Source organism: Cololabis saira, chromosome 4 (genome assembly GCF_033807715.1).
Source record: "Cololabis saira isolate AMF1-May2022 chromosome 4, fColSai1.1, whole genome shotgun sequence".
In the NCBI taxonomy this organism is placed as follows: Eukaryota; Metazoa; Chordata; class Actinopteri; order Beloniformes; family Belonidae; genus Cololabis; species Cololabis saira.
In genome coordinates, this window is record NC_084590.1 from 20,265,251 (window position 1) to 20,280,582 (window position 15,332).

Below are 15,332 nucleotides of genomic sequence, written 5' to 3' on the forward strand. Positions count from 1 at the left end.
AGACAGAGCCATAACAAGTCAAGACAGAGCCGCAACAATTAATTTAGAAAAAATATAGTAATTTACTGATGTGGAAAATAAGAAATTTACTCTTACTCTTACTTTTACTTAAAGTAAATTTAAAAGCATTTACTTTTGGATACTTAAGTACCTTTAAAAGCAAGTACTTTTCTACTCTTACTCGAGTAATATTTTGACTGAGCTACTTTTACTTGTAACGGAGTAAATTTTGACCAGTAGTATTTGTACTCTTACTCAAGTACTGGGGTCGAGTACTCTGTCCACCTCTGGTTGGCAGCTATTGATCGGCTTTCAGGCCATCTCTCCTCACACGACTTTTGTAGCCATGAGATTGTCGTGCCGTTTAGACTACATGACTCGCTGCCTGACTGATGGGCTGCTGGGGGTCACACATTTCATTTCCTGAAAGTGACTCAGTTGCTCAGCTGGTCTACAAACCACATATTGTCCACTGAGCACACATGGGAAATGAGGTGTAACCACATGCAAAAAAAATGGAGTTGATTATTTGAAAATTGTCCGAGGGGGGAAATTGGCGCAGCAAACTGTTTGCGCAATGATTTGACTGTTTAGAAGACAAAAAAAAGCTCAGGGAATGGATCAGGATGCAGATAGCAGGGACTGTGTGCCACAGAGAGAGTTGAAGGTGAGTAAAAAACATTTTTTTAATGAAAGTGCAGCCCGTCTGCTCATTTTGTCCAATGGCAGGGTCTCCCGTTTGTTTTGGGGGTTTCTCTTCCCCATCGTAACCTATCTCATGGCTCTCAAAGTATAAAGACTATCCTGTGAGAGATGGAGACATACAGAGGGTTACAACAGTCATCATAAAAGGATGTGCCCGTTTCCTACTGTTCTGAACATCAAATAAAGTGGTCTATCAGTTAAATGAAACTAATAAACAGGTCATGCACTTTTACCTATCACGTCACTGTGGCGACGCCTTGTAGCACCCTATAATGTAATAATTTCCTGAAAATGTAATAAAATTTGCACTTAACTCAATCGAAAATGTAATAAAACCCAATAATGTAATAACTTCACCAATAATGTAATAAAATATCCTGAGTGATATTGTAATAACATTCTTACCGATAATGTAATACCTTATTACATTATTGGGAATTTATTACATGGTACTCAAAGTCTGCAATTTAGCCCAATAGTCATTCTGGTGTTTTAAATCCAGCGTTTATAACATTCTTAGAGACTTAAAACACAAAATGTAGAACTCTGGACTAAAGATGAACATATATATTATATTATTTGTCAAGTTTTACATTATCAGTTTTGGAAAAAAAAAAAAAAAGACCCACCTGAAAATGTAATAAATTCCCAATAATGTAATAAGGTATTACATTATCGGTAAAAATGTTATTACAATATCAGTCAGGATATTTTATTACATTATTGGTGAAGGCATTACATTATTGGGTTTTATTACATTTTCGATTGAGTTAAGTGCACATTTTTTTACATTTTCAGGCGTTATTACATTTTCAGGAAATTATTACATTATAGGATGCTACACGCCAGTTAAGTCCTCAGATTTTAGTCAGGACCCTGATGAGTAATTTCTACTGACATAAATTATATCTACAAAGTGTATATGTCACAAATAACCGGCTATATTTTTTAATAATAGGCATGTAGAGATAAGAACGTAGGTTCATAGGCAAGAGTTCATGAATTACTACATTACAATCAAAGGAAAGTCTCAAGTACTGCAGAGAAATACAGATGTGCATGTATGAGTCCAGGCAGCTCCTCTGTCTCTGGCAGGAGGGTTATAAACCACCGGGCTTCCTGCCAAAGGATTGCTCAGCATTTAGCAGAAAGAAAAAAGAATTAGACAACAGAGAAGAGGAAGAGGAGGAGAGTCATTAGGAAGGAGGAGGGACAAATACAGAATTAGAAAAGTGAGGAGTTGAAAAGGAGTGGTGGACCTGCAGCTCTGGAGAACCTGAGACAGACAGAGCAGCAGCAAAACAAAACTCTAACTTTCCCTCACTCACTCACATACGCTCACACTCACACACACAGTAGACAGACAGAAAGGCGGGTGGCCGACCTGAAGCAGAGCAGACACACTCGTGAACCTTCACACGTAACGTTTCTCTCCCGCGTGCTATCAGGCGGCCAGCAGCATGTTTCTGTGGAGGTTCCCCCCAGCAGTGTGTGTGTTGACGGTGTGTCTGGCCCTCGACTACAGGGATGATATCGATGTCAACTACGGAGATATCTACTACAATGAAATCACAGAGAACGAGAAGGCAGAACGTAAGTGTTAAACTATTTCCTCTTTAAGCATTTTATATGAAGATTATCAAATGGGGTTAATAGAGCATCAGATTGATTTTTCAGACTTTTTTCTGATCAGAGACTGCACATGATGCTTTCACCAATTTAGTGACTAAGTTGTATGTAATTGGGTTTGATTTAACTTTATTGCTGTACTATGTAAGTAGTAATAGAGTATGTAAACAGTATGTAAACTGTTAACATATGCAGTATCCACTGTACATACATTGTGTATTTATGCCTGAAGATGCCTTTTTACCCTCCTCTCCTCTAAGTGTCATCCTTTCTCAGCTAATTGCACCAGTGTACCCATGGCATATATTGTCATCTGTTTTACCTTTTCACTGTGCCAGGACGCTGGCTCAGCAACAAACAAAGCTCTAATCTAATCTAATCATTGTCTGTTATATTTATTTAATTTATTTTATTTAATAGGGACAATGCAGGTTTACATGTGATCACATTCACTCATTACAAACAAGCCAATGTGACTGATGTTCTGCATACAGAGATTATAGCTATTGCTAGTTTCCATCTCCTGTCCCTAGTTAGGCTTTTAGTAAAAGAAAACGAAAGAAAGGAGAAAAAGATTACAAAAATACATTCAATTTTCAACATGCAAAGCTATATCCTATTTACAATTCTCAGCTTGCAAGAGAGCACCCTATTAGCGGTTACAGGTGATTAAAAATGCGTACATTTCTGATTTTGCTTCAACCAGTCTTTGACATCTTTAGTAAAAACCTTAAATTCTTGAGTTGTTTTTATCTCAGTTGGCAGTGTGTTCCACATTTGAGAGCCCTTTATAGAGAACGCTGACTGCCCAAAGGAGGTCTTACGGCGTTCAACCTTACAGTTACCACTTGTTGTTCCCCTGGTGATCCTACCACTATTCTGCCTGCTAACTAACTTACATAAAACATCTGGTGCTAGGTTCTGTAGACACTTAAAAACCAGTTTGAGTGTAGAAAACTTAATTTAAGAAATTATCAAAAATATGTAGGCATGTAGGTGCTAACAGTAAGTAGAACATTGTATATGAAGATTAAATGTTGGTCACAAAGAAGGAATAGAGAGAGCAGTACTGTCAAGTATTGTGAGATGATTACGACAGCTTTCGTACTACTTTATGATGAGCTACAACCGCTAACCACGAGGCGTTTTGATAAAGAAAATATGAAAGGCGTTTTACAGAGGCGGCAACCAACACTGAAACTGAAGGAACAAACTGTATGTTTGTCTCTCTGATTGTGGTCATCCTGGTCTGTGTGTCATGCTGAGTACTTTGTTGTGGGGTTTTTTTTTCCTGAGTTTTGGAAGTGGAGCCTTTAATTTGAGTTTTCTACCTGGATTCCTCCCTGAGCAGTGACTTGTCTCACAATAGAGGACTTTTGTTCGTATTCCTGCCGTCTCCATCTCCTGCATTTGGATCCTACAACTGAAATCGTAACATGAGAGTGTGTGTGTGTGTGTGTGTGTGTGTGTGTGTGTGTGTGTGTGTGTGTGTGTGTGTGTGTGTGTGTGTGTGTGTGTGTGTGTGTGTGTGTGTGTGTCAGGCTCTTCACAGCTCAAATTTAGCATTTGTTTGTTGTTTCAAACCCAGCAGGAGGTATGACGGGGGTTAACGGGCAGGGAAATGGGTGAGCCACCAGTCATGTGATTAAGCACGACAGAAGGCTATAATTTGAGCGGCTAAAGCGAATGACTAAGTTGTAAAATGCATTCATAAATTAGAGCAGAGATGGGGGGGGGAAAGGGGCAAAGAGACACACAATTCATAATGAACTCGTTGGAAGAGGGAGGAAAGATCCAATCACGTGAGCTGAACAAAGTTTGTTTGCAGGTGTGAGAGTAAAGGAGAGGTCAAAGGCTGGAGGGAGACGCGGGTCACTGCGTCTGACCTCTTTAAACCTCACAGTCTCTGGGAGGAATCTGAATTAATGGGCTACATGAGAGAGGTCACAACACAGTTCATTTTCAATTGATTGCTGAAAAAAATGACAGCTGGCAGGTCGGGAAGAGAAGAGATGTCAAGTTGTGGGCTCCATTCTTCCATTGAGATTTAGATTGTACTTCTATTCCTTTAAAGGAGGTTGAGGCCGGATTGAGGGAGGATTTATGAAAAAAATCCGTATACATTTTAAGTTTTCTAGTAATAATGTCAGATGAAGCGTTCCAAACCCAAAAGAATGAGCCCTCTAGTGTATCTCTCCTTTGCCTTGAACAGGCTGTGTGCTGCAAAATGTGCTGCAATTCGGTCCCGAGTTTCCCGCGCTGTCCTGTGGATGTGACGTCACATGCCGCTGCATGCGCGTTCTCCCCGTTCTCCCGTGCCGGCTTCACTGTTGGCTGCAGTACCCCCAACTGCCTTCTTGGTGAAGGGTGGCGCTAGAGAGTCTCATTTCTTAAAAGGAGCCTCAAGCTCCTTTAAGTAAACTTTCACATTAAAAAAAAAACATTATTATACTGAGTTTTATTTCCTTGGAGACAGAATGAGCCCAAGATTTTCTTTTTTCATCAAATTCAACTTATTTGTCAATATGCATCCGTTTCAGGTTTGCAACACATAAAAAAAACTTGGCAAAGTGACAATGAAAGGCTGGTAAGGAAGTTATTCTAAAGAGGTGACGTCAACAGATGAAGATGCTGTATCTTCAAAAGTATCCCTCAGAAACTCTATAAACTCTATAAAGTCTTATGACGTCTCAGAGGTGGAATCAATGTCATCTTCAAGATTTTTTGGTCAGATCTTTTTGGGCAGATATGGGAGTTGTGCGCTCTGGACCAAAGATGACAACAAGCATCCAGACTGTCAGCAGCAGCCAGTCTTTCTCAAGTTTAAGTGGTTGTGTCAGTTCCCTTGGAAAAGGCTGCCGTCACATTTCTGCCATCACATGTCTGTGATGGTGCATTATCGCAGAAAAAAGTCATCAATATTTTAGAGCAACATATGGTGCCTGCAGGAAGTGGTGGGAGGAAAAAAAACAAAAATGTTTACTTTACAAAGTATAACTATTTGGAATGTGTTACAGGTCGTAAATTGATTAAAATTAGTATGTAAAATGAAACAAAGCGTCTGTTTTCCACTCCACTTTCTCATTCTCCCATTGAAAGGCATCTTGCAGTAAACCAGTCCACTCCTTTTAAATGACAAAGCCGAGGTAGCAGAGTCCATGAACCCGCTATCTGACAACACCAACTGTGCAGCCGTGTGCAGAGGGTAATTCCCCTCTGGAATACGTTTGTAGGTATAAACATGTATGAGAGGCTCAACCGCTAACCAGAACAGCATGTGTGACATACATTCTCACTCTTGGACTGTTTTACCCTCCCATGCCTTGTTTTATCCTCCCACTGTCCTTTGTTTCTCACTTGTCGTGTTATCTCTTCCCCTCTCTTTCCACATTTGCAGCGCAAAGCCAGATAATCTCACAAAAGCAGCCACAGCTCTTTGTTTATGGGGCAGTTGCTCTATTTTGTTTGCTCATGTTCGTACTGCTTTTCCAACAGCATCATCATTTGCTCCCACGCACGCTCTTCACTTTGCTTTCTGTCCCACTATCGCTACGCTTGGATTCACAGAGGCCTGCTCCTCCAAACATATATACATTTAAAAAACAAGTTTCCATAAGGCCTTAAGTATATGTCAGTGTAGGACAACTATGCACACTACATGGACTCTTTACAGTTAAATCTGTGTAAAGGCCATGACACACCAACCTGATAATAGACGATGGGCGAGCTCGGTGGCTCGAGTCGGGTTGTTGTGTCCCGTGCAGTTGACCGTCGGTGTCTGTGTTCATTTTGGTCGATTCGACATGTACAATCAGCCACGAGCCGTCGGCCTCTAGGACCAATCTGATTGTTGGAGAGCTAACCCTTGACAAGCGAATCAGAGTTAACCAGAAATAGGGCTGGGCGATATGGACCAAAAGTCATATCTCGATATTTTCTAGCTAAATGGCGATACTCGATATATATCTCGATATTTTTTCTGTGCCTTAATTGGGGTTTCCCCCAAAGCATTATAGCATAGCATCTCTGTTAGCTTCATTTTTTTCTGAGGCAAACCCTTAAAAAAACAGTCAGTTTTAATACAAAGCCTCATGCCAAATGTCACACAGGTTCCTTTATTAACAGAGGTCTGCACAATATCAAAATGTATAAAACAAATGAAATAAAAATAAACTGCCTGGATATATAGAATAAAAATGCTTCTTGAATAAAATAAAACAAATATCCCTTTCCTGCATAACAATTAAATTAAAATACACTGTGCAATTAATACAATGTAGACAGTAACAGGCAGACTTTTCCAATGAGGTTGACAGTTGTGCAAATAACAAAACATTTGTGCAAATCTCAAATAAAACATTCAAGTCAATTTGTCACAAAATAAGCTATATCAAAATCATAAAAAAAAAAAAAGTAAAAAAAAAAATATATATATATTTTTTTTAAATCGATATAAACGATATTGTCTCGTACCATATCGTGTTTGAAAATATATCGATATATATTAAAATCTCGATATATCGCCCAGCCCTAACCAGAAATGATGATAGTAAATCTGCTAGCTGATCAGTGGTACACCACACTCATCATGGCAGCGGTTTGGATTTGGACTGTGTTTGAATGTGTTATATTTTCATGATTAGCCACCGTGTTTTCAATACTTCTTGACTTCTATCAGAAGTGAAAACACTGACTGATTGTAGACTAGAGCTATCCGTTATTTCTACTTTCCTTTTCTTTCTGGGCGACATCACAGATTACTGCCGCCCACAGTTATGGGGACATATTAGGCCCCGCGCACGCCCAGAACTGACGCTCCAGTTGGCGTCAGGTTGGTGTGTTCTTTTTTTGACCGACTCGGGCAGACGGGAGCCGACTTTCAGTCCGACTGCTTTTTCTGCTGACGGTCGGCCGTCGGGTGGGTGTGTCCCGGCCCTGATACACTTATCCAGTTAACACTTTTGGGGGTATATATGGTGAAAAGCCCCAATGAGCTCATTCTCAGTCAAATATTTGAAACCTTTTATTCTAACTAACTTTCTAATGATCTTTCCCTGCAGCCACACCAAGTTCAGCCCCCTGCAGTTCTCCAGACCCAAGCAAGTGGGACAAAATGTTCTCCATGCTGGAGAACAGTCAGATGAGGGAGAACATGCTGCTTCAGTATGCCGATGATATTGTCAAAGTGGAGATGGGGTCGCTACGCAGTGAAATGCTGAGGTTGGTTGGATTCACTCTGTTGAGAAGTCAATGAAGCCGATTGGATTGTTAAAATGATAGTAAATACAGAGTCTGGGATGAGTCTAGCTTATAAAATGAAGCAAAACAAATCAATTGAATTGAAATGAAATGCAAGTATTGGTTAGCTTTTCATGATTTCATGAGATTTCACAATGAACTGGGATTCATTGTGAAATTGTCTTTTTTCTCCATAATAGAAAAACATGCTTTACAAATGTGAAATGCAAATAATTGGAATTTTAGTTTTAGTTAGTTTTGTCAGGCCTATTCCCAATCATTATTTTCATTATCAAGTTTGCTTGTTTTTCTGGCTTCCTCTCTCAGTCCAGAAACGTTCATGTGAAGTTGACTGGTGACTGAATTGTCCATAGGAGACAGTGTGTTTGTCTCCTTTGTCTCTGTTTAGTCCTGTGTTGGACTGGTGATCTGTCCAGGCTGTATCCCATTGCTCACTCAGTGACAGATGGGACAGACCCTAAAAAACCATCATGATCCATGATGAAACAATTCCTTTTAAATTCAATTATTTTGTTGTCCATAAATGTTTTGAAAATAATAAACAAAAAATTAAGTTAAAAAACCAGTTGTCAAATGCTTTGTCTTTCTGACATGTAAAGTGTCCAGTACTAAGTTAGTTAGTGTGGCTACATATTAGTTGACTGTAGGGACGATTTTAAACCCAGTTTGGCCTCCACAACAATCATGTCACGCAAGAAATACCACAACAAGATCACATTTCTGTTTCTTCCAAAGTTTCATTTGATCATGCAAGTTTCCGTGACATCTCCTCTGTGTGAACTTGCTCCTACAAGTGTTTGGCATGTGGTTTAAAAGTCTGGCTGAATGGTTTGGTGCAAGGGTGCCCAAAGTCGGTCCTCGAGGGCCGCAGTCCTGCATGTTTTACAAGCTTCCCCCCTTCAACACACCATGATGCAAATGACTGTGTCATCATCAGACATGTGCAGACCTAACTGATGAGCTAATGACGACCTTTAATTAGAATCAGGTGTATTGATGCAAGGCGACATCTAAAACGTGCAGGACTGCAAGCCTCGAGGACCGACTTTGGTCGCTTAAGAAAGGTGCCTTTGCGCGCAGATGGTTAGCACTATGACCAGTCAGAGCAACGAACTAGTGACAGAAAGAAAAAAAGAAAAAAAAGCCAATCTTTAACTGCCAAAGCCAGTTAAAAGGGTCGTTAATCGTCAGCTGCAGCCATCTACACTGTTTACTTTCAGATTTCTGTGCGTTCATTTCCAATTTTCTATAGTCTTCATCGCCAGAGACTCTCTCCACAAAGCAGACTGAAATGTGCTAGCTCTACGTCTAGATTTCTAGGCCATAGAATAAGAAAAAAAAAATGTCACATCTGATTAGCAGATATCAATGTTTTTTCTTTGATTTTTTAGTGATGAAAAGCACAAGTTAAATAATTAACTTGATAGTCATATTGCTGCTGATTCGTTGTGTCAATCGCTAGGACAGTTAGTGGTCTAATTAGTTTAGCGCTGCTTAAAAGCAACATGTTTAATTTATCCACTTCATGTTGAATCAAAATGACTTCACAAGTGATTTCAGATGTGACACCTCTGCTAAATATTCTGCTCCTGCGGCAGAAGAGTGAAGTTCTTCGACTGGAAAGGTGTTAATAAATCTTTTGCACCGTTCCTCTGTCAGGTTTGTAGCCCAGTACGGTGGGTCCTGTGGGGCTGCAGTGGAGACAGCAGGAAGACGGATAGCTGTGCAGCTGGAGGGTCGTCTAAGAGAAACTCTGGACTGCCTCAAACTCAGGGATCTGACCTCTGCCGCTGGGAATTCAGCTGGGAATTCCAACCACCTGGAGGCCATGCTGCAGCAGCTCCTCTCCGCGTCACGGACACACGCATCCCGCCTCGCTAAGCTGGAGAGCAGCTGCCTGAGGAGCGCAGGGGTTGGGATGGGTATGAATGCCAAGACCGGAGCGGTTGAGCAGCATGATCAACAGGAGAAATCCAGAGAGGCTGCTATGGACGAGTTGCTGGTTGCGTTGCAAGGGGTGAGGGCTGATCTGAACGAAGTGATCAAGTCATCGAGACAAAGACACCTGCCTGCAGGTAAGACATTCATCTCACCGTCACTCAAGTCGTGTCTTCACCTGCTGTTTCATTTTCTTTCTGTTCATGGGCCAACAAACTGCTTTATTTTTCCAAGTGGTTTTGGTTTTTTTTTCTCTGCTACAACACATTCAGGTCACACTTCAAGAATGAGGCCCTTGTACTCCTGTTTCTGCGTCAGAACACAAACGTATACAGTAGCTTGCGTTTATCCTAAATTATTTTTCTACTTCGTTTGACTCGAGCAGCAGCTTTCCCTCTTATTGACATCATTAGTCTCAGATGATGCAGTCAAGTCACGGAAGATGGGCTGACAGCTTTTTTGTCAGCTGTGTCAACCCATTCTGAGAAGTTTCCCATCAAGAAGAGAGCTCTATTACTCATCTCATGCACTGCCAGCATCTTTAATGTCGAGAAATCTTAGCCAGGCCTCCTATTAGAGATTATTATTAGTCAGTTGCCATAAAAACCATCCAAAGTGGCCTAGGAAAGAAAAACCAGATGGGAAACACCATGAACACACACACACACACACATCTGCACACAAGCACATCTACAAGGTCTGTTGTTCTGCATTACGTTTGAGTGGCAGAAACCTGAGACGAACGCAACATCAATATTTGGGACACGCCACTTTTAGTTGGCTGGGAGTGTGTCAACCAACTGTGTCAGAGGGAGATAAAGCGTGCAGGAGGGATGTGGAAAAAGAATAACAGAGATTTGGAGGGAAGGAAGACAAAAAAAAATTATGAAACATCAAAGCGGGAAAAGAAATGAGAGATAAGGGAGGCAAAATGGTACAAAAGTAAAACTCAAAATCAGCTTTCAGCAATGTGAATTAAATACATAGTTGAATATACACATGGACTCTAGTGTACTAGTCCATCAACAGAGAACTTCCGCACATTCAAATCACATTATGTAATGTGGGAAAAAAATGTATGCGTTGAAAAATGATATATAATTAGTGTACAAAAACTTAGCCACAATCTGAGGTTCCCAAAGCAGACAGTTTGAAAACATGAGAAAAGCCCTGGACAATAATGAGTGAGATGATGTCAGAGAGGTGCGGTTATGTGAAGAGAAAAACATGAACTGGATCTAGACCGGGTCTCTTCAGTCACACTGTAATGCTGTCACCTGTATTTCAAATCAGCGTGCGCTACCATGCCAACAGCTGAAGACATGTCTTTTTTTAGGCTATATGCAATTAAGACCTGGGGCCTCATGTACAAAGAGTGCATGGATTTCAACGTGAATCTGTGCGTGGAATTCTTGCGTACGCAAAAAAAAATTCAGATTCTCAAAACTGTGCTTACTGTACGCCCAAATCCATGCACGTTTCTTTGAACATCACAATCAACGTGGATTTGAGTGCACATGCAGGAGCACAACATCCCGCCCTGTCTCTTCCCTCAAGTAGATATATTTGAATATGATAATGAAGATAATTATCCATTAAAAACCGCTCATCCTAACAAGGAACCTGCAAAAAATAAGTAAAAAAAAAAAAAAAACATTGGCTCTGAGCTGGAGAGAGTCCTGTCAAAAGTTGAGGCCTGGAAAAATTAATTTATTTGGGGGCATTTCTTCCGATTTAAGCTGCATTGCATTATGGGTATTGTTGTTCATTGCTTTGTGTTGCGTTCCGTGAAGAGTTGTGGTTTTATTATGATCGTAAGGCTTTGTGAATATTTATGGGCAGCGTTAGTGCATCATTACACTCTCCTTTTCTTGTTTGTATTTTAAGAACCAACACCATAACTTAAAGGAGCTGTATGTAAGAGCAACAATAAAACGAATCATAAAATGACCCCGATATGTCAACAGACATTTAAAAATCATGTTCATTTCAAATACTTATGTCACTGACAACAGCACTCAAGCCAGGATATTCCAGTTTAAAAAGAGGAGTTGCAGCCCTCAACTGATGTTTATGTTGTCATTTTTGGTTTTGGCCTGAAGCTCCACCCTCCACCTATCTCCCAATCACCAAGTCAGTATTGTTTCTGAAGCTCCACCCTCCAACTATCTCCCAATCACCAAGTCAGTATTGTTTCTGAAGCTCCACCCTCCACCTATCTCCCAATCACCAAGTCAGTATTGTTTCGGCATCCGGGTTGCCAGCTCGGCTCTAATTATCGCAGCCATGGCAGCCTACGTTCCTGCTGCATTCTGCAGCCTACCTGGCAACCTCTGGTCGGGGGGAGGAGGGGGAGGGTACACGCCGCTCAACAATATTTTGAAAGTGACTGCAGTACCAGTTTTGACCAATTCTTACAGACGGCTCCTTTAAATTGGTGGGATGAAAAACGGCAAAAAACTTTATTGTCACGTGTATTAGCCTAGATACTGATGGATTAAGACCAACGTGCATGTGTATTGGGTTTGTGGATGTCCGTGATCACCAATCTCATAAGTATAACAATGTGAACAATATGAACTTACTGTATATTTAAAACATGAAGCATCACGATCTGATTCCTCTGCTGCAGAAATAAAGACAACTTGTGCCAACGGGATTATCGAGGTGCAAACGTGAGAAATAAAGAGCAAAGTCGCTGTAACTCGGAGTGTTGCATCCGCAGGAGGAGAGACCGGTTTAGATCCCGGTCCATCACCAGAGAAACACTTTCTGGATCCTGCAGCACCTGCAGCCGACTCGATATCAGACTCTGAAAGTCGCCTAAACATTCAATAAAAACTTCATTCATTCATTGCTGAGTCACATCAGTTCGTACCAACCAACCTTTCCGTGACATCTTAGTTTTTATTTTAAAAGACAACTTTACAGAACCGGTTCTTCGCTGCAAAATTTATTTTAATGTTTTTCTGTCGAGACACAGTTATGGGATGTTTTAGGATCTGGCTTTAATCTCCAGTAGTCGTCCCATATGGTCGTCATGGTGACAGAGATGTCCGACCTGTCAGCGGCTCCAGCTGAAAGCATCATGTTGGTCTGAACCGGAGCAGCTGGTCCAGTTCAGGGCAGAGATCCAGAAGGATCCTCTTGGTACCTAAACCAGCTGATGGGCCAGTCTTAGTCCTGGACCAGCAGATCAGTGTGGTGCCTGAGGACTCGCTCCTGATCCTGCCATCAGCAGGTTCCTCTAACGGAGCCAAAGCTGCGATTGGGATTTGCAGGTTCCATCGTTGAGCTCCTGCCTTTAGTTGTATGTTCAGATCATGTGGTTGATTGTGAGATTGTTGCAGCTCCACTCTTGTAACTTATCTGGTGATGTGGGGACTGTCGTGTCCTTCACGTGGTCGTGAACTTATTGTTGACGTCAGGTTTCCTCAAATTCTGCACTTCACTGCATCACCAACGAGTGTCGCCAACGGACAAAACCTCAGAAAAGGGCATACGGCAGACATGATTTGTGCGTGAAATACCGCAACTTTCTACGTTCAAATCACTTTTTGAACATCTGACCGTGAGCGTAGAAAGTTGCGTACTCACGTTTTTTGTGCGCCGCATGTTTCGTACATGAGGCCCCTGATGTTTGATTGTTCAAAAACATGTGATGTGTTTATGTGTTTATGTTTGCTGTGGAAATGGATGTTTCTGATTATTTTAGCATCACAAATGTCAGCATTCTCAGCATTCAGGTGTAACATGACAATCTTTGTTATCTACTTTGCTTGTTATTGGTTTTAATGTTTAATGTTGAGGCTCACGAAATGCACATTCTTCACTTTTCTCAGAAAATCTATGAAAAACAATCAAAACGGCCTATAAAAAGCTGAATAAATCATATCTTGTTGTTGTATAGGTTGTGAGATGGCCCTCTTCTTCCCGGCACGTTCCCCCCACATGCACACCGTCGTTATGCCGGAAGCGCCTCTCTCCCTGTCATCCTTCACCATCTGCATGTGGGTGAAGTCTACCGCCGTCTTCAACAAAACCGTCCTGTTCTCCTACGGAAACCGCCGCAACCCATATGAGATCCAGCTGCTGCTCTCCCAAACCTCAGCACTGTTCACCGTCGGAGGAGAAGCCCACCTGGTGGAAGCGCAGGGCGCGGTGCAGCCAGGAGAGTGGATTCACTTGTGCGGGACTTGGTCCTCCGAGCAGGGCCTGGCCACCCTGTGGGCAGACGGTAAAAGGGCGGCCTCCACGCCCGGCGTGGCCGAGGGCCACGTCCTGCCGGACGGAGGCTCGCTCTGGCTAGGACAGGAGAATAGTTTCTCATATAATGAAGTTCACAATCTCAAGCTGGCATTCGCAGGGAAGATGACGGGGGTGAACGTGTGGGACCGGGTGCTGTTGGAGGAGGAGATTTCCCAGCTGGCTTTGCGAGAGGGAAAGGGCTGCCAGCAGCACGGGAGCAAAGTGGCCTGGGGCTTGACGGAGATGGTGCCGGAGGGAGGGGCTCAGTTCATCTTCTGATTCAGCATCTTCATAGTTCATCATCATCATCATCATCATCATCATCATCATCATCATCATCATCATCATCATCATCCTAACCATAACCATTTTAAATGTCTACATTATCATAAGATTTAAAGCCAAACAATTGTGTTCATGACTTTTTCCCGTTTTAAGTGTTATTTCAAAGACTGCTAATGTTCTGCATCATTTTGTGACCGTAACGAACACTAAAGCTGCGATGAACTCTGCTTGACAAGTTCAAAAGAGAGAAAGCAAATGCCGTGAGTGACTGAAGTTTAAATGTTTTGTTGTTTTTTTTTGTTATATATCCTGAACTGAGTCCACGCACTCACTCACACAAATGTTTACTTGCGTTGTGGCAGGAAACGTGCTGCAAGCTGCATTTAACCAAGATTTAATGAGACTACAAGAAAGAGTGTTTTGTTAAGCAGAGCACATTCCTGATGCAGCAAACGCGGTAATCAAGATACGGGAAAAGTAAAGAAGAGCTCACAGTGGCAAGACTTTATCTTACAATTATGCAGTGATGTCGTTTTTACTCTATTAAACTTTGTACAGAATTCGCAAGTGCAGTTCAAAAAGAATCCTCAATGCAAAACCTTTTTTATTTTCCTTTTTGTATTTAATAATAGTAAATACAATAATATAATAAAAAACTCTCTGCTTTCCCAACCTTTCCAGTGTTAGAGGTACAATTATTAGCCACGTCATAATTACAACTGCAGGCAGAAGTAGCTCTGTAATGTCTAAATAACCCATTAATCAACCTTCTCGTGTGACTGAGAACTGCTGTACTTGTCTTCCTTTAACCATCTAGAAACTCTAGAAAAGATTCATTATTTTTTTATACAGTGTTGTTGAATGTGTGAAAGATTTTATATCACCTTAAGTTTCAAAATGTATGTTACTTTCATGTGTTACCCACACACACACACACACAGACACACACACACACACACACACACTGGCTAGTTCTTCAGTAGCTTCAGTAGTAGGGTTAGTTTAATTGTAGGGTGACGTTTACTTTTTTATTGTGCATGAAGTAACGAGAGTAAAACAGTTGTTTCAACTTTAATAAAAGAATGTGAAGATGATGTTTATGCAGTGTAATATTTTATGAACCACTTTGTCTTGTATTATACTGTAAATTGCTTTTTTTCTCGTGAAAAACTGAAACTGAATGTATTTTGTACATAATTTTTATTTTTGCATAAGTGGATAAATGGAAAGTGAGAAAATTAATAAACATGATATATTCAATCAAGTCT

At 41.1% G+C, this 15,332-nt stretch overlaps 2 protein-coding genes across 5 annotated transcripts in view; one reads left to right on the top strand and one right to left on the bottom strand.

Moving 5' to 3' along the window:
• veph1 (ventricular zone expressed PH domain-containing 1) overlaps positions 1 to 15,332 on the bottom strand; it is a 120,355-nt gene that overhangs the window by 72,638 nt on the left and 32,385 nt on the right. The gene's annotated exons all lie outside the window — the stretch shown is intronic.
• ptx3a (pentraxin 3, long a) lies at positions 1,988 to 15,309 on the top strand. The gene is made up of 4 exons (XM_061719121.1): positions 1,988 to 2,298; positions 7,395 to 7,554; positions 9,253 to 9,668; positions 13,442 to 15,309. Exons 1-4 carry the CDS (start codon positions 2,166 to 2,168, stop codon positions 14,056 to 14,058), a joined length of 1,326 nt encoding a protein of 441 aa, XP_061575105.1. The 5' UTR covers positions 1,988 to 2,165; the 3' UTR covers positions 14,059 to 15,309.